This window comes from Triturus cristatus, chromosome 7 (genome assembly GCF_964204655.1).
Source record: "Triturus cristatus chromosome 7, aTriCri1.1, whole genome shotgun sequence".
Lineage (NCBI taxonomy): Eukaryota > Metazoa > Chordata > Amphibia > Caudata > Salamandridae > Triturus > Triturus cristatus.
The window spans coordinates 1,254,844,793-1,254,868,246 of NC_140590.1; the positions used below are offsets into that span (position 1 = coordinate 1,254,844,793).

Consider the following 23,454-nt stretch of genomic DNA (forward strand, 5'->3'; position numbering starts at 1 on the left):
ATGGCAATACCAAGCCATGGGTTTGGGCTAGAAGCAAAGGTGGAGGGGGTGCCAGGGGGGATAGCCAAAGACACACAATTGAGGGGGGATAGCCAGCAGCTCTGGTGCTGGCAAAAATAGTAAAGCTTGAGTCAGTGGAACAATATTGTACACCTGGAGACCTACTCCAAGAGCTGGATCAATGACTGGACGCTGAGGAATTCCTCCTATAGTGTTTCCCATTGTTTTTCTTTGTCTTATCCCTCAACAATGCATGCTTCAATGACTTTCTTGTTAAGGATGTGGACCAAGACTAGGATTGACGATGAGCCGGCAGTTGTCGCTCACCTGCGCCTTTAGCTTCTTCAGCTTAATGAACTTGCAGTGTATGAGGCAGCGCTGGACGCATTACTTCGAGTGTGCTGTATTACCATGCACTACAGGCTACCTTGTGGGTGGCCAAAAGGACATCTGTGCCTGGCATTAGCTACAAGATTTGAAACTTGACTTTTTTTGGGTGGAATGACCTCTGCATACTGCAAAAAAATTAAATTGTGGGGGGAAAATATTCTATTAGGAGCTACTCTACATCTGCATCCAAAAATGTTGAAAAAAGGAAATTACATCAGGTCAGCGTCTATATGTATCTGATGATGTCATTCAGTGGGACCCTGGCGACAAGTTGGAGCCAATCGCCATGGGATAGTGTTTTCAAAGTTTCCGCATCCAGTGCGCCCAAAAGAGTTTCACGTATAACTACCTAACTGAGGGTAATAGCAGACAAATGGAAAATAAGTGAAGATGGCCCACATGTTTCTCAAAGTGATTTAGTCGGCCTGTTATTGACCAACTAACACTGCAAATAATTTGGCAAGAAATGGTGAGGCAAGAGGCGGGACACAGGATGGCACAAACAAAATACGGTCTACAAAATGTTGAATGACACTGGCAATATTATTTCATACATTTTGATACACAGTCATCTTACTGATATGTGACAAAATAGACTGGACGAACAGGATTGACTCCCCAACCATGAAATTATGACTGATAATTCCCCTATCATGACTGATACTTCTAACTTACTTCCTGTAGAATTAAATTCTTTCGATATAGAAAACACAGGAGGTATACATATTGATCGACCAGAATACTCACCTGAATTTTCCTCTACTGATGTTTACCCTGGCCACGAGTCATACGATGCTCATAATGTGTCTTTAGTTTCCTGGAACGTAGCAGGATTGGCCGATAAAATAAGTGATCCTGCCTGGTTGGCATATGCTAAAAAATACACCATCATCTGCCTTCAAGAGACATGGATGGAAGACAACAGCGCATGTATTGAAGGATATCAAAGCTTTATCAGCCCAGCAGTTCCCTCAGTTAGAGGCAGGGCAAAGGGGGGGCTGGCCATTTTTGTAAATTTGGCTCTTTCCTGTGTTATACGTAACCTATATCACGCAAACAGAAATGTCCAAATACTTGACTTTAAGAGAGGCAAACGTGATTTGACCTTGATCAACTTTTATAATGCTACATCCAGTGAAGGGGATTGTAATATAATGTCTTTGAAAGATACGTTGGCAGAAGGCGCAGGTGTGATGTCACGCAATTTATTAATAGTTGGAGATTTTAATGTGCACCCCTGCGGTAACCCTCGAGATACCCATATGGGGTCTCTAGGTTGTAACAACGCGAACGGCTTTCATTTTAACCACACTAGATGTGGAACCCTCTTAAATGATTTGTTAAATGAAAATAATTTGTATGTAGCTATGTCTTTAGTACCGGAGGACAAGGTATATGACGTGCCAACTTTTAAAGGCTGTGCTCACGGGTCTTTTATAGACCATATGATATTGTCCGCTGACCTTACCACCCAGGCCTTTAGTTTCACTATTCAATCAAATATTTTTAGTGATCATAACCCCATAACTATCATATTGGGTGGTGGAATTTTTGTATTGCGTGGGCTCCGTGAAGACCGGGGAACCTTAAAATGTATTAATGGAAAACGTCGACTGAAGTGGAATTTAGTTAACCATGATAACTTTTATAATGAAATTAATAAGTTATGTGGCCAGGAACTTGCGGCTTGTGTATCAACATCTATTTCCCATGAACAAACCGTAGCCTCATTTGAGGTCGTGGTGTCTATCGTAGGTTCCATGCTGCTAGTTCCTGTGAAGGGACAAACTAGAAATTACCCTAAATGGTTTGACCACACCTGCTCCAAGGCAAGCAAAGACCTAAGAAAAGCATTGAAAATCATACCTAGGGACTCAGGCCTAATTAAAAATCTACGTGCGACTTACAAGAAAGCACTTGCTGGTCGTAAAAAGGAAATCAAGGCCATTACCTGGGATTCTTTGCTTGACCCCTCAACTCTGGGCAACAGCAGTAAATTCTGGGAAATTATAAATAAACCCCTATTCGACAACCCCAGTGATTCAGATCTAGGAACTAATATCCCAGAGGAGGACTGGGTTAATCATTTTAGTGTAATCTTTAAGAGTAATAAGCAACAAGCAGAATATGATTTTTTAACTATAAGGGCGAATTCTCTGTGCTTTCTGGATAACGAGGTAGAAAAGGCCATTCAAGGGCTAACTGGAAATAAGGCACCTGGACCGGATGGCTTACCTCCGGATCTTTTTAAATCTTGTACATCACTTTGGGCCCCCGTACTAACTAAAGTAATAAATGCTACAACGGTTTTGGGTTGCCCGAAGTCATGGGGGCATTCGACAATTGTCCCCGTGTTTAAAAAGGGTGATCGCAGCAACCCATCATGTTACAGACCAATCTCATTGATAAACTCAGTAGCAAAGGTAGTGGGGGGTGTAATCCTGACCAGATTGACAACATGGGCCCAAGAGAATAAAATTCTGTCTCCAATACAATATGGATTCAGACCTGGTCACTCAACTGTGACCCAATGCCTGAATCTATACTTGATCACAGGTAAATATACTTTGGCCCGGAAGGGAACTATTCATCTGGCTTTTATGGACCTATTGTCCGCTTTTGATTGCGTGGACAGGGGTAAACTATGGGATATCATGTTAAAGATGGGTGTCGAGCAAAACCTAATCCATCTATTGGCTGATTTGCATTCTGACACAAGAGCGAACGTTCGCTACACCCAAGATTTGAAAGTGACCGGGGACATAAGAATTAATCGGGGTGTTAGACAAGGGTGTATCTTGGCCCCATTTCTCTTTAACCTGTACATTAAGGAGCTAGAGGACTATTTGCTGAGATCAGGTACGGATTATCCTCATGTAGGTTCAAGAGGAGTTCCGGTTCTGCTTTATGCAGATGACGCCGTCCTGATTTCAAGGACAGCGAACGGTCTCCAGACACTTTTAAATTCATTTTATCTTTTTATGGAGTCTCGAGGCCTCAGTATCAATAACTCCAAGTCGTTTGTCATGAAAATTGGCCATGGTTCGCGAAAACCAAATTCCTTTACTATAAATGGGGAAAAAATTCCAACATCTAAAACTTTCTCATATCTTGGAATTCTTCTTGATGACCAATTATCCTGGGGCCCAGCAGTCCATAAAAAAAAAGGGCGAAATGACTCGGGCCAACGCAGCCATATTAGGATTTGCGAGAAAATTGGGCAACAGCCCGGTGGCGGCCTTGCTTAAATTATACCAAGCAAAGAGCATTGCAGTTGCCTGTTATGGTAGTGAACTCTGGGGCTATAGCCAGACGCGAGACCTAGAGGTCACAGAAAATAATTTCTTAAAGAAGATCCTAAGGCTGCCTAGGGGCACTGGTAACTTCTCGGTTCACGAGGAGTTAGGTTTGCCCTTTCTAAGCGATAGACTAGCCGCAAATCCCATACTTTGTTGGATGAATTCTTGGTTGAATAATGATATACCCCTTACCAACGATATATTAAGAGAAGCCTTAACCTGGGATGGTAGATTCAAGGTCCCATGGCTGAAATATATAAAAGATTGTCTTACCGAACTTGGACGGCCAGCCCTGTTTTTAACCCCATCCACTATAACAAAAGCTGATGTCACATTTGTAAAAAAAGCATTTCTTACAACCAGGTACCTTGCCCGGGAGGAGGCCGAGTTTATGAAATGTAGTGTCAGGAAACACGCTCTACTTAAAACATGCTTACATTTGGAACCATATCTCTCGTGGCCTATATCTGGCTACGAACGATTTTTGTTGACCAGGTTCCGATTTGACCTGTTCCACCTCCTACTGGCTGTACCAAGAGGGTCCCATCGTGGACAAGTGCTACCTGCTTGCGGCTGCGACGGAAAGTCTCCGCAAGATCTGGAGCACTTTTTATTCTTTTGTCCGTATTATTCAGAACCTCGAAGGCTGTATCTAAAGCCATGTTTAAAGAAACTAAATTTTATACAGATTAAACCAGCACTTTATTTCCTTCAACTTTTGAACTGTGATTGTACTTTATATGTAAGTAGCTTTTTAAAACTAGCTATTACTTTCAGGAAAAGTATGGAGGGATAATTATGCTGTTTTTATTGTCCTATTCCCTAATGATTTTTAACTTTGAACAAATTATTTATATTCTTAAACCTGATTATTCTGCTAGATGCCTTTACTAATTCTGTTTACATAGTCCGCCCATCATACATAAGTATTGGACAGCTTTTTTAAACAATTTATCTGTGAAATGTTTATCCATGTATTGTGCTTTTATGATTGTTAAATCTTACAATCGAATAAAGTTATTTGAACAGGACAAAATAGAAAATGCTGGGCTTTGTATGCCTGAGAATGTATGACAACCACATTAAGGGCTAGTGTTAGGCCTCAGTGAATTGCCTAAGGATATGCTGTTTGGGAGAGAGTTTAGTTTTCTGAGGTGACTGCAGGTCTGATAAGCTATGTTTACTCTATGATTCTCAGGGTGGAATGAGTCATACCTGTCGGATATTTTGCCCCACATACTCAATCACCATCTCATCAGCTGCAATGGGCTCCATGGCAAAGAGACCCCACTCATGGATACGACTGCGTCCAAATCGCAACTTCTTCTTACGGAACTGGAAAGAAATCACCAGAAATCACATTTAAAAGCATTAACTGGTAGAAGGTGAATGCGGTAAAGAACAACCGTTCAATGATCATTTGTAGTCTTCAAATGTAAATCTCTGTGGGGTAGCACTAAGACCTCGAATGGAGCTTTTTAGGTGAGTTTAAGAAACAATACAAAAGCTGTACTCAATAGTAAGAGAAAAGCAACTGAAGATTTCCTTCATAAAGAGAACAGGTACAGGACATGCAAATCCCTCCCCAAACACACACAACGTGCAACCGGTATAGACACAATACAAGCTTCCAAACCCCCCCAACCCCACTCCCCAGGCCAGCCAGCCAGCCGGTGCAGTGCACGTTTGTCTCAAAATATACACACAAGAACAGCAAAGTCAGTGTCTTTGCAAACCACCCATGGCATGTACAAATGATTTACAAGAATCATACACACTCACTTGGCAGGCCAACTTTCTCCCACACAAGTAAATGAAAGGTGCATAGCACACTACAATATTTATAGCATGCCAAATCATTTTTCTAGGTCTGAGGAAAAATTCTCTTAATCAGCTCCAATAATTCCTAGAGTGCTGGCATCTTGAAGGTGAGACTATAGCATGCCCTACCTTCAGCTGATTCAGTTTCAAGAGGTCGCTGTCCAGTAAGGCTGATGACCCAATGGCACTCAACAACCTTCGCTGCTCTGACCGGCGCTCCGATAACACACGGTTAGTTCCCTGGGGCATAGAAAATGAAAACGTGTTCATTACAGGAAGGAAACAGAGCATTATTATCATACACAACTAAAACACAGCAGTGAAAACACTTCACTTCAAATGAATGTAAACGTGCTGCTAAAACGTGCACACTGACATTCAGTCATGCAAATTGTAAAAATTAGGCTACTGTATTCCCTTGCATTGCAACACACTGTTAAAAAAGGCTTCTTAAAATACTTATTACACTAACTCCAAATGCATGCTCCAACTACACCACAGGTTTTAGTTATGTTTGTTATGCAATATAAATGAACAAGTTACTTACATTCAGTAACACTCTTTCTGGTGGATACTCTAATCATGGATTCCTCTGCTTAGAATACTCCCCATGTGCCACACTAGAGCCAGAAAACCTTTCTACAGTAATGGTATTGCATGCCACTCAGTTCAGTGTTGACTCCGTACGCCCCGAAAGTGACAGAGCTGAGCAGTATTTAAGCGGGTCCCTGCATGCTGATGTCAGTTTTTTGCTTGTCTCTTTCTGCGCTCCTATGATCTGGAAAGTAAATGGTAGTACCAGTGCACAAATACTTAACTTGGGACCTGTTTAGTTATTATAAAGATGCCACTCAATTGGGAGGTAAGAAGCCAATGAGGAATCTGCAGTAAGCTGCATTATCTACTGAAATTAGTGTTACCAATATTAAGTGACTTGGTCTTCAGATGGATAATTCTGATCGCAGAATCTTCACCTTAAAATAGATACCAAAGCAATACCTCCCAAGGAAGAGAGTCTGTGAAGTGAACTCGGACCCATAAGTCACGTAGGACCAAGCGGGCTAAATGTCCTTCCAGTGGGGCCTGGCGATCAAGGCAGTAGTGCTTCACTTACATATGCACTGACGGCTATGTCTCTGCCTAACAGATGCCAATGACAGGCACTCCGATTGGCAATGCAGTGCTATCAGCAGCCTTAGCGCTGGTGGAATGAGCTCTCAGACCTTCCAGGGGCTGCTTGTTGGCCAGTGAAAAGCAGATCTTAATAGATAGGACTAGCCACCTCAACAGGCTCCTCCTCTGCACAACCTTCACTTTCATCGCACCAGAGAACCCCACAAAAAGCTAATCTGTCAGATGGTGTTCGTAGGTACGATCAATATAAAAGCTTAAAGCCCTTTTGGGATCCAGCCAAAGAAGCCTCTTCTTCTGTCAAGGGGTGAGGAGGGGCAAAGAACATACGCAGGGTGATAGATTGCGCACCATGGAAAAGAAGTCCCAACTATAGGAAAGAAGGTCACCCAAGTTCTCAACCCCAGTTTGTCTAGAACAAACGTGATTGAGGGCAGATGCAACTAAAGTGAACGATGCTCACTTGTGACGAGCTGCAGTAATCATATTGAGGAAGCTAGTCTTCAAAGTCAACAGATGCAGCTAGCTGCTATGCTTTGGCTCGAAGGGCATGCACATGGAAAACGTAGGCCCCACTGTACCATCACAAACGGTCCAGGAGGAAAGGTGTGTCAATCCTTTCATAAACCTCATCACCACAGGTGACTTAAAGATGGACTGTTGATCCGGTAAATGTAAAAAGGTTGAAAGGGCCAGCAAATCACATTTAACAGTGCCCCCCCGTAAGACCTTTGTGGGCTAAAGACAAAAAAAGCTCAATAACATCCGAAAGCTTTGATTACAATGGGCACTCATGTGGTTAAAAGTCACATAAACTTGTCTGATTGCTAGGCATACACTGACTTTAGGAAATGGTGTCTGCCAGTAAGGAGGGAACCCACCACTTCAGAGTGAAGCCTCTGATGGCACTGGATCAGAGTCAGGATATATGGTGACCAGTTACACTTTAGGAATTTTCCAGCACATCAATCACAATGGGGCTGAAGTTGTTTTGGCATCAGACAGTGGAATAAGCACCAGAACATTTTCCAGCATCAGTGGTGTTGGTACCAATGTTGAAGAGGGAGGGACAGGAGTAGATGGTGGAGCCGAATGCAAGTCTTTACCGGAGTCGGTACGTACCCATAACTGCTCAAAGTGTGTCAAACTGCGCCTTCTCTTTGGATACAAAGTAGCAGGATGGGGTTGAGTCCAGATTAACTTTTTTGTGCTTGCGTTTGTACTTCCATTTTGATTTACTAGAGTATAATGAAGTTGAACTCCAAACCAAATCGCATATGAAGGTGAACTCTCATGAGAGTGTTCTCTGGATTAAGTATGTGCCCTCAGCTGGGACGGGACCCACAAAAAGACTTTTCCTTGTGTTCGGCAGTGTCCAACTTGACTTCTTGGTCCTGAATTATCTTTGCGTGCTAGAGGGCACACTTGTCACACAACTTTGAGTCTTGTCCCTAGCCCAACCTCCAGACACACCTTGTGAACGTCGGTGACCAACTTCTGTTTCCTACATTCATAGCATAGAATAAAACATGAAAATTATGATGGGACATTGTTCAGACAAGATTTTTGTCGTAAGGTGCAAAAAGAAAGGAAATGATATCAGCTTATGTGCGGCTACGCTCCATCACTGTATGGAGTCAACATGGAGCTGCATGGTGTGAATATCGGTGTATGGGAGCTTTGCTCGAGGGTTTGCTAGAAGGCTTTGCTCTGGATCCGGATTGGTGTCTAGGGAGTATTCTAAGGTGAGAAATCTGCGGTTAGAAGCAATATTCCCTCCAATCTTGTTCCTCTGTGAGCGCCAAAGAAGAGCCACTGTGCACTACAGCCAAAGAAATTTAGCTAAAGAAAGGTCAGTGAATCTTCTGGGACAACTCCTATTAGGTCAAAGTTTGTGTTTTAGGGTGGAATCATAGGTGATATTAGTCTTCATTAAAGCTCTGCAGGGAAATAAATTGTGTCCGAACTTTACAATGCTTCAAGTAACAGGCGGCACTTAGAGATAAAAATAACAGACTATTGAAAAGCAGCTATTCTTTGTAAAGCAGTGGCTGATTAGCTCTCTCTTGGTGCAGCGTAGCGTGCACGCTTTTGGTGAGACACTGGGCGCTTGCTGAAGGTAGGATGCACGTGCGGGCATGCGCGCAGCCTACAGGGAACAAAGATTAGAAGTATTAATCAGCAATTCCCTTTCTAAAGATCAGAAAATTAAGGCAGGGGCTTTAAAAGATAAGGTGACCATCTGTGGGAGCCCTTACAAGATCTCTATGTCCTATCTGTTAGTACTGCCTTTTTTCGAATAGGAAACTGTTGGTACGGGAAAGTCCCACGTGGTTTTGCAAGGGTGCACTCCTGCTCCGAGGTTTCCCAATCGCATATCTGTATTGTATGTTGACATTTTTGTGGCCCACACAATAATGATACATGTGCACTGGGACAGGAAAATGGTACTGAAACTCCACAGCAGGGCTCTCTGGTCCGGAGGGGTGCACCACACAGCTTGCTTGTACCCAGGACTGTCTCTGTGCCAACTCACATAAGCTTGGCAGTGGTGGTGGGGAGGGGAGGAAACTTGGGCCAAACATTTCAGAAAAATCACCACAATGACTGTTGCTCAGGTAAACACAATGAGGCTGAAAGGAATGAAGATACGCCTTTCAATGTGCCCATTGCTAGGCATTGCTGGGCTAGTAAAATAATAACATGGACATTAGAAAGCTTAGTTTGGAAGGAGTCTTTGTTTTGGTCATCACTCTAAGGGACAAACTTGTCCAGGGCCAAACAAAGATAGACTTCATAGAAGGGTATTTGGCTAGGTTGGCACGTCTTATTCATGTACCTACCGCCGCTCAATTTCCACACGCAGAGGTATAAGTTGTGGAGACTTTGGTACAAGAAACTGACCTTTTGTAGAGACAGAAGGTCCTTCTGACGAGGAAACTTGATCTGAGGACAAATGTTACGGTGCACAAGCATTGGGTATCACACCCTCCTGGCTCAGTATGGGATGATAAGAATAGTTAATACCTGTCTACTTTCTCTGAAACCAAATGAGAGAGAACAGAGGAAAGGAGTGCAGCAGCCCGTTCTTCAATTCTCGCCAGAATGAGTCACCTATTGAGCACCTTGGAAGAAAAGCCAATGCACAGAATTGTTGACACTCCGTATTCTCGACAGTGACAAGCAGATCTAGCTAAAGCAGCAGGTTGGGAGTGACATTGGGTTATGAAACAGTGCTGCAGCATAAAAAGTGGAATCTTATTAGAAGCCCATAATCATCCACAGAAAACAGGTAAGTGATTGGGATTTGTGAGGAATCTGCAGGTAGATAAAGAATATCCTCCAGAAATGTTGATACTTGTTGGACCTGGCCCTTTTGGCCGGATGGTCCCTAAACTTTTCGCCTTCCACCTGTACTTTTTCTGACCTGTTGTTGGCTATTCTATGACTCTGGGCACTTTACCACTGCTGTTCAGTGCTAAAGTGCATATGCTCTCCCTACTGTAAAATGTATATGTTGGTTGGATTCCATGATTGGCTTATTTGGTTTACTGTCAGACCCCAGTAAAGTGCACCAGGAGTGCCCAGGGCTTGTAAATACAAATGCTGCTGGTGGGCTTGCAGCACTGGTTGTGCCACCCACAGAAGCGGCCTGGTAAAATATATCTAAGGTCTGCCATTGCAGAACCTGCGTGCAGTCTGGTACTGTCATGCTGACTGGGTAAGTGCACACACTTGCCAGTCCCTAAACCTTCCCTTAACTTCATATTAGTCACCCCTATGGTAGACCCAAGGGCAGGGTGCATTGTAAGCATAAGGTAGGACAAGCCCTGATGTGTGTGGCATGTCCTAATAGTGAATTACAGCCATTATCGTTTTTCACTATTGTAAGGCTACCTGTTCTCCATAGGCCAGAATGGGCTGCTAGAATTGTTACATTCTATGATCCTAACAGACCCAGGGAACATGGTAGAAATTCGAGTTTAGTATGCCTGAACTCAGAATAATAAAATACATCTTTTAGTAAAGTTTATTTTAATATTCTGTGTTTACAAATACCACTTTTAGAAAGTTGGTATTTGCTTGCCTGACCATTTCAGCCTGCCTCTGCTATGATGTGTATCTGCCTGTCTGGTTGTGTGTGTGACAGGGCTGGGGAAACTCAGAGGGGCAAGGCTAGGTAGCCTGGTGGTGAATAGGAAGATTGGCAGTCAGATGGGTGGGAGGAGTACACCTGGGCTCTGAATAGGGTTGTGCTCTGCTACCACAATGCTGGCTCCACCTCCTGCGGAGCGGCTGATGTCTCTGCACTGCACCCTACATAGAAAGGCAGAGTCATGTCAACAGAGTGCTCAAGAACTGGTTTGGACTGGGCAAAGGCCCCTCAACCCCAGAGGAACAAAGGAATTAGTGGTATAAGTATTGGGACCCTGCTCCCAAGAAATTAGATCCTGCTGAAACAAGAAGAACCTCTGTCAGAGGAGAAGGAACTGGGAAAGCTGTAGGAGCAGTACTGTCCCTGACCTGGGGGATTGGCCTGCAGTGGTTGCCTTGCTGCTGAAGGAGAGGAGAAAGACTGCTAAAGACTTTGCTTCAACTTGTGCTTTGAAAAGATCTCCAAGGGCTTGAACTGAGCTTGCCCCCTGAACGAAGTCCCAGGACCAGTGGACTTCACCCCCAGCTCCCCAGAGTCTTTTGGAAGTGCCTGCTGCTGTTGTTGGGCCTTCTGAGGGACTGCGTGTCGCAAGGAGCTGGAAGCGCGACGCAAGGAAGAGAAGTGTGCCGCCGTTGGAGCCGCTGTCGTCGCATCTCGCAAAAGGTGTCGCCGCTGCAGCATCGCATCGAGAGGAAGCGTCTCGCATCATTCCGGAAGTGTCTCGCAACGCCGAAGAAGCGTTTCGCCATCGCAGCCATCGTAGCCGTCGCATTGCTCCGCATCCAGTAAAGCACCTCGCATCCACGAAGAAGCGTGCCGCCGTCGGAGCCGCTGTCGTCGCATATCGCAGAAGGGGTGTCGCCGCTGCAGCATCGCATTGAGCGGAAGCGTCTCGCAACGTCGAAGAAGAGTGCCGCTGCCAAGGCCGCTGTCGTCGCATCTCGCCAAAGGTGACGCCGCTGTAGCCGACGCATCGAGTCAAGTCTTCTCGCAACATCGGAAGATCCCGTCTTTATTTCTTTTGCACCAAGAACTTCAACGCATCTGCATCGCTGCAACACTTTTGTTGCCCTGCGTGTCGCATCTAAGGTACATTGACTTAAAGTGTCGCATTTAAGAACTTAAGAGAAACTAAGCAATCTTCTACCAACTAAGCAACCGTATTGTGTATTTTTAATCGTTTAATGGTCTTGTGATAATCTCATATAAAGAATCCTTATTTTTAATATAAATACCTGTGTGGTGTCCATTTGTAGTGTTGTCACTTGGTTACTGTATGTGTTCACAAATGCTTAACCTATAACGCTCTGAGATGGGCCTTGTCTGCTCGCGCCAAGCTACCTAGAGGGTGAGCAGGGGTTGTTTTAGTAGTGTAACCCTTAACCCTGACTAGAGGAAAGGTTCCCTGCTTGTCACAAGTACCTACCTGTGCCAACCAGAGAACGCGGATTCTAACAATACTAAAGTTAAGAAACTTTCTTCTGAGGAATATGTATACCTTCAGATTCCTCACCTGCTGAACAGATTCTTGAGCAAAACCAACCAGGAGGGGGGGGGGGGGGGGGGGGAACGTGGTTGTACTAAGAACTTTCCTGTAGCACGTTCGGGGGAAATGGCCATCCCTCCTCACTTCCAAATTCAGGCAATAGCCCTCGGTGAAGGTGGGAAGGGATGTCCAAGTGGCCGCTCTGCAATTGTCACCTACAGGGAGATATTGAAGAATTGGTCTTGTGGAGTGACCCTAATGCCATTAGGTGGGCTCCTCCTGGGCCATTGCACAGAAAAATCAAAAATACAAAGGATAATCCATCTGTATAAGATCATTTCTGCAGCACTTTCCCATTTTTTATGTCAACATACCCAAAAAAAGAGCTTGTCATCCACCCGGAATTCCTTTGTGCAGTCAAAATAAAACGGACTGCCCTCTTGCCATGGTTCTGAGCAACAAGCTTGTTATAGAAAGAAGTAAAAGAGGGTCCGATGCTCAGTGCTTGCAACTCACTGACCCAACTGGCAGACGCAATGGCAACTTTAGGAGTGAAGAGATGCAAGGAACATCTATGTAAGTGCTAAAACGAAGATCCCATAAAAATGTTTAACACCAAATTTAGGTCCCACTGCGACATAACAAAAGGAATCATAGGAAACATGTTATAAAGACATTTTAAAAACCTCAACACAATAGGGGATTTGAAAAGAGATGGCTGGTCCAAGAGGCAGAGGAAGGTCGACAAGACAGTCTAATATCCCTTCCCCATATCCGTGGCACATCCTTCTTGGGCCAATGAAAGTGCAAACAGCAGGATGTCATATGAGGGATATGTTACTTATACTGTACCCATCTGTTTGTGGCATGTAGTGCTGTAGATTCACATGCTCTGCATACATCCTCCATCTAGTGTTGGGTCCAAATGTGTGCAAGACGTTTTTCTTCAAAGAAATCTGTCAAGTCACGAGACAAACTGACTCCGACTCTTGGTGGTAATGCGCAGCGGCATCGACACCATTGTTACATTGTTTTCCCGCAGACAGGTGCTAATGGAGTGAAATCAAGTATCAGTAGAGATGTCCATAGTATTAAAATAGTGTAAAGGAACTGAAACTGCCAAATGTGTTTGTGGAAGAGGGTGGGGGCATGTGAATCTACAGCACTACATGCCACGAACAGATTCTTACAGGGTAACATATTCCGTTCGAAGCATGTGTGGCTGTAGCTACACATCCTCTGCCTAGACTGTAAACCTGCCCCTCTCCAAAAGCAATGGCTAGCCTGTGAGTGTTGCAGTTGTTTGAAAGAGTACGTTGCACTGCCTGCCCTACATTGGCTCGTTGGCATGCTAAAACATTAACACAATAATGTTTGGTGAAAGTGGGTGGTGTAGACCATGTAGCTGCCTTACAAATATCAGCTAATGGGATATTGCCCAGGAAAGCCATGGAAGCCCCTATTTTACGAGTAGAGTGTGCCCTAGGGGGTTTAGGAAAAGTCCTTTTAGCTTTGGCATAACATGTCTGAATGCATTCAATTATCCATCTAGAAATGCCTGTCTTAGATATTGCCTTTCCTGTGTGATGGGGCAAAAAGCAACAAAGTTTTTAGTTTTATGAAATTCTTTAGTTCTGTCGATATAATGCATTAGAGCGCTTAATATCTAGGGTATGAAGAGCTCTTTCTGCAACTGAATCCTGATGTGGAAAGAAAACAGACAAATCAGCTGACTGATTAATGTGGAAAGATTAAACCACTTTTGGAAGGAATTTGGTGTTGGTTATAAGGACCTCTCTGTATAGCTGTTTCTTCCAAGGTTAATGCAGAGAGGTCAATTAAAAGTCCAAGTGAGGTAAGGGCCACTAAAAAAAGCACATTTCGAAGACAAGAAGTGCAGGGAACAGTTGTGCAATGGTTCAACTGGTGGAGCCATAAGACTGGTAACTACTATATGGACATTCCATGCTGGTGCAGGTGGAACTCTAGGTAGAATTACTCGTTTAAGGCCTTCCATAAATGCCTTAATAACTGGTACTTTAGGCAAGGATAAGTGTTGCCTGTTTACAGATAGGCAGCAACTGTGGATAAATGTAGACGTATAGAAGTGAAAGCGAGACCAGAAGTCTGCAAATGAAGAAGGTAGCAAACAATGTTTTGCACAGTTGCATCAAATGGAATAATTTGTTTACTGCGATAGTAGAAAACAAATATTTTTCACTTTCCGCGTAACATGCTCTTGTTGTAGGTGTCCGTGCTTCTTTAAGAATGGTCATACATTCAGGGGTAAGATAAAGGTAACCGAATTCTATGACCTCGGGAGCCAAATCAAAAGGTTTAGCTCCTTTAGATTTGGGTGCCTGATCTTTGCATGGTTCTGAGTGAGAAGGTCCAGAATGCAGAGAAGCGTCTGTTTGGGAACTACAGAGAGTTTGAGCAGTGTAGTGAGCCACGGTTGGCAAGCTCAAGTGGGAGCTACTAGAATGAGGTTGAGAGATATTTGCCTGAGCCTCCGAACCACAAACTGAAGAAGAGGGAGAGGCGAAAAAGCATAGGCAAATATCCCATACCAATTCATCCATAAAGTATTGTCTTAGTATAGTGGTTGTAAGAACCTGTAGGCGAAGTCTGGCCATTTTGAGTTGCCTGTATTTGCGAACAAGTCTATTTGTGGACTTTATCCGGGGAATTATTTTTTTAAAACATTGAAATCTGAATTGATGCGCTTGGTATGGGGGGGGCAAGCATCCGAGATTGCAGTGGAATGTACTCATTAGGCCATATTCGCAAGGAGGTTTTGGCGTGCTCAATTTTGAATGATATTAGTGCGCAGGCTCACTACGCATATTTTTGGATGCGCCAGCCCCGGTATATGCCGCAAGTGGCGGCGGAACACTGGCTTGCGCACCCAATACCGATTGAAGGGGCACTGTACGATGTGCCTACTGGCAGGGAGCAGCCGTCAACTACTGTTGCCTGCACTGTGGCAGCGAGGCAACGCATAGGAAGGCTGCTGAATGCTCCTATGCTGTATTCCCCCCTGATGCCTATCGCATATCATCCTAGCATGCCCTTGCTTCAAGAAACAATATTTCACAAATTTGCGGAACGAGCACACATTAAAACTTGGGGAGATTTATATCATGAAGTTCAGTTTCGGAAGCTTGAGCACGTTTTTCAGAATATACGGCAGACCCCGCTTGATGTGTTTATATATATTCGTCTTCGGCAGGGCATCCGCTCACTTACTCCGAACTTCCCGGCTGAGCCCCCTGCGTTAGATCCGTTGCGGTTGGCTCTTAAAAGCACGAGGGCCAAGCGACTGGTGTCACTGATATACCACACAGTGCACACACTAAGGAAGGAGCCATCTGCGCTAGCTAGAACGCGCTGGGACGTAGAATTGGGCTTTGAACTGTCAGAGGAGCAATGGGAGTACTGCTCGTCAAAGACGGCGCAGGTGTCGGCTAGCAGTAGGCTGCGAATAATTCATTACAAGTTCCTACACAGATATTACACCCCGGCCCGGATGCATAGGTACAATCTGAGGGGCACAGACAACTGTGATAGGTGTCGGGCACAGGGGGCAGATTTTTTGCACTTAGCCTGGGACTGTCCGGAAGTACATCATTATTGGACGCAGGTGTTTGAAGCTCTGAGCTTGATGGTTGATACTCCTATCGAGCCTACGCGCCTAATGGCCCTACTAGGATATGTGAAACCATTGACAGCGGTGCATCGCAAGTTTGTGGCGCTTGCGTTGCGTCTGGCAAAGAGGTGAGTTGTTGGGGCAGAGGGCGGGCGCCCAAGTTCAAAGTATGGATGGACGATTTAGTGTATTGTCAGGAGCAACTCACTACATATGCGGAATTATTGCCGAGTGCCTCCAGGCCCACAGATGTCTGGGGACCCCTAAAGTGTTATTTGCTGGCACACCCGCGGGTGGACCCCGCACCAGAGTAAGAGGTGATTGCCTTCCTGTGAAGCGCCAGGTACCCACAACATCAATGGGGCGGGATCCACTTCAGAATGAAGGTGATATGGGTTCATGTTGTTTACAGTGAATTATGTTGGGATGGGATGGCCGGGGGTGCCTGGGATGTCAAATGCTGGCTCTCCATGGAAGGACTGTGTCGCGCACAGATAGTAATATTTGATCAAATATGGTTGTGCGTAGTGCGTTAACCAACTGTCTGATGCTTCTGGATGTTTGTATAAATACCTTAGTATATCCTACTGAATGACGATCTGTGCTCTTATGTTTCTAGATGTTGGGTAATAGATGGATTGATACAGTGCCAAATTTATATTGCTGTTTTTCATGTATATGACACCTTTGTACGAATTGTTTGGAAAACTAATAAACAGAAGTTAAAATTTTTTTTAAAAAAAGTCTATTTGTGGACACCACCACTTGGGAAAGTATGAGACATGGACTTGTGGACTTGTTACCCCATCCTGCTGAGGAGGTCAGCAAAGTGGTAGTCCATCTCTTGGAGGTGTTCCATCAGCCAATGGAAGTTGTGACGTATTGCTCAACACAAAACCATCTGAGACAGGTGTGATAACTGTACAGAGTGGCCCCCCCACACTTTTTTGTGAATAGTACATGGTTGTCGTCATGTCCGTCCGGACTGAGACAACCTTGCCTGCCAGGTGAGTTAGAAAGGCTTTCAATGCAATGTACACAGCTTGAAACTCGAGATAGTTGATGTGGAGACCCTGGTGACTAGAATCCCAGAGACTCTGAACTGTCAGATCCTGAAGGTGAGCACTCCATCCTGTAAGGTATGCATCCGCTGTGAGAATGATCTGGGGAACAGGGTCAAAAAATGGCAGCCCCTTTAATGTAGATTTTGTGTGTTCCATCACTGCAGACAGCGAGGAGTGTGGCTGTCCGCCAACACTAGATCTTGTAGATGACCCTGTGATTGAGACCATTAGCGTGGCAAACATTCTTGCAGTGGTCACATATGCAGTCGAGCAGATGGTACTACTGCGATGCAAGATGCCATCATGCCTAAGAGCCGCATAACTGTTTTGACTGTTAAGTGTTTGCTGGGTTGAACCTGCTGTAGCAATGTTTTGATATTTTGAACACTGGCTACATTTGGGTATGCTAAACCCAACGGTGTGTTGATTATGGCCCCTAAATATGGCTGAATTTGTAGCGGTTCAAGGTCCGATGACTGTATGTTGACAGTAAACCCCAGTTGATGGAGAGTAGTCTGTGTGTGTTGTTGACACCAGAGATGTGTACTAGCTTTGATGAGCCAGTCATGCAGATATGGGAAGACATGAATGTTCTGCCTGCGCAGATGTGCTGCTGCTACTGTTAGACATTTGGTGAACACCCAGGATGCAGCAGTGACTCCAAATGGAAGAACTTTGAACTGGTAATACTTTCGCAGCTATAACAAATCTGAGGTATTTGCGATGAGCAGGGTGGATTGGAATGTGGAATTAAGTGTCCTTTAAGTCTAGTGCTGACAAAGTCGCCTTGCTGAAGCCGTGGGATTATGTCTTGAAGAGTGATCATATGGAAGTGTTCTGATCGTATGTAATGACTTATGGGCCTAAGATTTAAGATAGGCCGTATTGAGACATCTTTTTTGGGAATTAGAAAGTGTACGGAGTACTCTCCTGTACCTTGATGTTAAAGAGGGACGTACTCTATAGCTTTGAATAAAAGCCTCCACTTCCTGTTCAAGCAAGTCTTGATGCTGTATGGAGAGACTGTTTCCAAGACTGAATGCTTGGAGGTGTAGTTACGAGCTCCAGATAATAACCATATTGGATAATGTCCAACACCCAATGATCTAACGCTATGGTCTTTCAAACTGGGAAGAAATGTTGGAGTTGTCCCCCAACAGGTGTTAAGTGTTTGGGGGGAAATAAGCAGAGAGTCACTGCACGGAGGTGGAGGGGGCAGAGCGAATTGAGGTGCCCCGACCTCTACCTTTTGAATTGTTCCCACTCTATATGTTCCCTTGTAGTATCCCCTTGAGGGGGAGATTTGTTGTTGCCTATAGGAGGAGGTAGAGGCATCAGGTGTTTTGTTTTGGACCTCCTTTTGTAGAAGGGATGCCAAAAGGAGCCACACGAAGCAGGGGTTTGTAGAACCCCCCATTGAATTAGCTACTTCAGTGTGTGCTTTTTCATTTTTTCGAATGTTTGGTCAACCTGGGGACCAAATAGATGCTCTTTATTAAAAGGTAGATTTAATAGTGTTTGTTTCACCTCTGGCTTGAGACCAGATATATGTAACCCTGCATGTCTAAGCAACAAAACATTTGTGTTGACTCTCCTGGCTGCTGTGTCCGCTGAGTCTGATGCACATTTAATGGAGTTATTAGAGTTTAATCTTCCCTCATTTACAATCTCATGAGTCCCCTTTTTTATAATCTTCAGGGAGATGTTGAAGGACTTCCTCCATTTCATCACATTGCACCCTGTCATATCTTGCAAATAAGGCTTGAGTGTTAGTGATACGCCAATGACTGGAAGATTGAGCTGCCACCCGCTTCTTTAAAGACTTATTAAGTTTGGATTCTTTATCAGATGGAGGAGCATCTGCTGAGGATCAAGAATTAGCCCTTTTACGGGCATTAGATATAACTAATGAGTCTGGGGAGAGCAGACCTTTAATGTAAATAGGTTGTGAGGGTGCAGGCTTATACATTTTGTCGACCCTGGGCGAGCTTATGCATGCGCCCACTGGGTACTTGAAAATGTTGTCAGCATGTCTAAGCATACTTTTATGCATAGACAGGTATTGCATTGCTCTATGTGTATTAGATAAAGTTTAAAAAAGGATAGCATCCTCAATAGGGTATTTGTGTAGGGGAACCTGGTGATAAGCTGTTGCCCTAGTGATGAGGTCTAGGAAAGATGACGCATCATCGGAGGGTGATGGTCTAGTTGGGTAGAGATCTCGGTCAGTATTGCGCCGGGGATCAACATCATTCATAATTCTCCCAAGGATCTGTGGACTGAATCATCCCCTCCCCCCTGATCATCGGTAGGAGACTGTGGAAACCCTTGTGGCTCACCCTGTAATTGATATGGTGCAGGTGGTGGTAGAGAAGGGGGAGGAGGAGGAGAAGGAGGAAAAGGAAGAGGAAGATGCAAAGATCTGGTTGCAAAGTCCTCCTTTTTAGAAGGCACTGGTACATCTAGAGCCTCCGACAAGGAAAGCTGGCGCTTAGATAATCTGGACGTCAAGTGAACAGTCTGAGGTACAATATGGCCAGTTTGAGGTTGTATATATAGATGTTTCTGCTTCGGGTCGAGCCGTTATTGAATGATCTGGAGAACTGGTAATGGAGACAACCTGGATGCCGAAGCTGAAGGTTTCGGTGCCTAGGTAGTTCTCTTTTTTGGATACGAGGTGGACAAATCTGAAGGCAGTTGAAGCAGATTGCTCGGAGCCGAAGAGGCTGGTGGTCGACTCGGTACTGAGTCTGATCAGCTCAGTGTGGGAACCATCTGTTTCGGATTAGCTTTCAGTGCCAAGCCCGAGGCGTCCGTAGCAGATGATCGGTGCCTACCATGGCCTGATGGCAGTGGTGGCCCAGCAGCCGAAGAATTGGTTGAATCCGAATTTTTGGGGAGGTGAAATTGAGGCAGGGGCCCATTGTACACTGCCCGAAAGAAGATCGAGCATCTGGAGTCCAGAGTGGAGGAGGTGCCTGATTCGGGGTCATGGATGGAAAAAGCTCCGCTGCAGAGACCTCATGAAGTTCTTCCTGTTCGACATCTTGACTGAAGATGTCTGGTGTCTCTTTGATTTCTTTGTGCTGTATTTCTCTGCGAAGCACCCGACGGTCCCGTAATGTCTTTTTCAATTAGAACGATCGACATGCTTCACAGTCTGCTTCCTGATGGTCCTAATACAGACATAAGTTGCAAACCTGATGGAGGATAGTTCATGAGTACTTTGAATGGCAGCTAAGACAGAATCAAAATGGAGATGGTTCTCTTAGCAGCACATTCTCTGTTGAAACTGGGCTGAAATAAAGAGTAGGCCCGAAGGCCACGTGGGAGCACGTTGAAACGGCGGGCAAAAGTTCTCTTACTTTCCAGACGCAAGGATGGAAAACGTGATCGAAACAATACCGACGAGGGTGAAAATAAACAGCGAATCGAAAGGAACAGGAGACACTGGAGTGCCACAAAACACGTCTGCAATAATGAAGTTGATGCCCATGCGCATTATCATCAAGAGGAAGGGTCACTGTCTGGTGATTCGTAAGGCTTCTTCGAAGAAAAACAACACATCCGGACCCAACACTAGATGTCAAAAGTATGCAGAGCATGTGTTTCTACAGCCACACATGCCTCAAACTCATACTTTCAAGTGGTAAGTCTGGTGGTCTGTGCACCAAGTGACAAACCAAGGCCGCCTACCGCAGTAGACTGATTTAGTTAAAAAAAAAATCAACTGGCAGATAAGAGGACATCAAGCATGTCTTTAGGAAGCTAAAAAACAGGTAAAAGTCCCCACTCAATCTCCGTCCATCAAGGCATAGACTCAGGAGCTTCAACAGGAGGACTTGACCTTCAGAGCGTGAAACAAGGTCCACCTAGAGAGAGTTAGACACAGCAGGGGACAAAGGGAGAGATGCAGAAAGTCTGCGTAGCACACCCTTCTCGGCCAATTCAGAGCCAACAAGATAATATAATTTGAGCTCAGTCTTTGCTAATCTTCCACAGGTCAAGGGTACGGGAGACGGAACATGAAAAAAAGAGGCAAATTCCACATCAAATGACACACATACACCCCCCGCCCCCCCCCCCCCACCCACCCCAATTACTCTTGAATCGGCTACTCAATAGCGCAGAAGTTTGGGCAATGAGAATTGGAACAAGTGGCAAATAAATCCACGTGGGGCGCACCCACTGATCAAAGATGCTACTCACAATGTAAGGATACAGGCAACACTCAAGGTCATTCAGATGATGCCCTGGTGTTTATAGAGCAGGTGAGATGATTCACCACCATCCAGATTCGTTGCTGGTGCCAGAGACCCAGCGTCTTTCGACAGAGAGGTTGAGACCTCACTCCCACTTACTTGTTGATATACCACATTCTCAGTCATTCTGTCCGACACATCTAGACTGACTAACTGCGAATGGAAGGGAGGAATGCCTCAGAGCTAGCCCTGAGTTTGATGAGACTGAAGTGAAAGTTCTGCTCTGCTGGAGATTAGAGGCCTCTGATCTGGAGTTTCTCCAGATGAGATACCCACCCAGTACTGGAGGCCTTCACAACCGTGGTCACGGCTGGGGGAAGTTGGAAGGATATTTCCACTGGATAGGTTTACCTCCACATCTAACCAGGAAAGCTCTGCAGCAGTGTCAACGGAGATGTACACAAAAAGGCAATGGATGGAATGCTTGAATACATCTCAGCCACTGGAACTTACACAGGGCCGCATCCCAGTCCTTTGTGATTTTGCTGATCATGCCACCTCAGCTTGCTAATGTAAATTAGCCTTGACCCTACCTGAATAGAAACAGTCAAGCACAAAATGTCAGGCCAATCATCACTTGGTTAAAACGGGATTCCAGTGTCACAGTGTGCACAAGACCCATGTCTGGGCATAAACGTCCCACAAAAATGAGTCTGTTATGCGGCCTAAAGTGATCGCCTGAGGCTGAGATTAATGCAAGCATTCCTTCCATCACCTTGTTGCTTTTGCAGCATTGCCCTGGAAACCACTATTGAGTCTAACAGATCTCCTTCGTATTGGAACCAGTGCCTGCTGAGGCACCATTAGAGGGCCCTCATGTACCAGCAGGCATAAGTGACCAGGAAAATGCAAGAAGGGAGCAGACTGAGCAGGAGAAGGAGACACAAGACTAGAACACAAGCATCTTCCTGAAAACGCAGGAGCCTGCATGGATGCCTCAAGTCATCTATGCTGGCATTAAATGTTTTTGTGAAGGAGGTGTCCAGTACTGCCCCTACAACCAGGATGTGCTGAGAGATTTGGACACATTAATGGAAAAGCCTAGGTGGTACAGCAGAAATGCTGCCAACTGCAGATGGGACTGTGCCATCTGTGGAGTTCTGGCTCTCAGAAGTCTGTTGTCCAAGTAGGAAAAAAACTGGACTCCGAGACCACCTGGCTGCCACCATTGCCATCACTGACGTGAAGATCTGTGGTGCAGATGTCAGGCCAATGTGAAGGACCGCAAACTTTTAGCGTGTCCAACTCACCACAAACAGGAATTATTTCCCGTGGGACTTCAGGAATAGTAAATGGAAATAAATGTGCATCCAGTCTCCCAGCTCCCATGCCAATGCCAAAAGGGACAGCAGCCTAAACTTCTCTTTCTGAATGAAAAGGTTAAAGACCCTCAGGTCTAGAATTAGATGAAGAATGCTGTCCTTCTTTGGGACAAGAAAGTATCAAAAGTAGCATCCAGTTGACCCAAATTCCTGCTCTGGCACCAACTTCACAACTCCTTTCTGCAGCAAGGATGCCACCTATTGCTGCAGAAGGTGTTCCTGCAAAATGTCTAAGTGGGGATCCTGGGAGAGGACTGGTGCAACAGTAACAATCTGTAAGACCCATTGGTCTAAAATGATGGCCTTTAAGGCCTGGCGAAAAGAAGACGCCCAGCTTCCATCTGGTCTCGAGTGTCCCAAGAGGCATGCTATAGCGGATTCTTTTCAGAGACTGGGGATGAGCATTTAGCGGACTGAGAGGGGGGGGGGAGGTCCCATGGCTTCTCTACTGATGCATCAAAGGGGGTTTTGGCCTTTTGCTGTGTGATAGCGGTCTGACGCTGGCTAAAATGTAAACCTCTTCCGAAGCTATTACACGTACAATATCCCTGGGTGTCACTCTTTTAGGTCTGTAACGCAAAGGATCGAGCGGTAGCTAAGCTGTTCTGAAAATGCTCAAGGCGGAGATCACCTTTTCTCCTAAAAATTTGAAGCTAGCAAATGGAAGCACTGTAGCAAAGTGCTGTTTTTGATGTGGTCATCCCCACTTTTTTGGCTGGTATCTTATGGAATTTTGATAAAGTGCACTTGGTTCCTACTATCCAGGTCCCCTGTCCCAGATATCTTTCCCTAAAACTGAACAATTGTTCCCCCAATTGGTAATACCTTTAGCACCCTTGTAACTCCCTAGTAAATGGTACCTCAGGTACCTAGG

At 45.0% G+C, this 23,454-nt stretch overlaps 1 protein-coding gene across 4 annotated transcripts in view; it reads right to left on the reverse strand.

Moving 5' to 3' along the window:
* SETD1A (SET domain containing 1A, histone lysine methyltransferase) overlaps positions 1-23,454 on the reverse strand; it is a 1,055,844-nt gene that overhangs the window by 135,737 nt on the left and 896,653 nt on the right. For all 4 annotated transcript variants that reach the window (XM_085618738.1, XM_085618739.1, XM_085618737.1 and 1 more), the window contains exons 17-18: positions 5,640-5,750; positions 4,905-5,024 (exon numbers count right to left, since the gene is read on the reverse strand). In XM_085618738.1, coding sequence (XP_085474864.1) covers positions 4,905-5,024; positions 5,640-5,750 — 231 coding nt within the window. The remainder of the gene's footprint in view (positions 1-4,904; positions 5,025-5,639; positions 5,751-23,454) is intronic.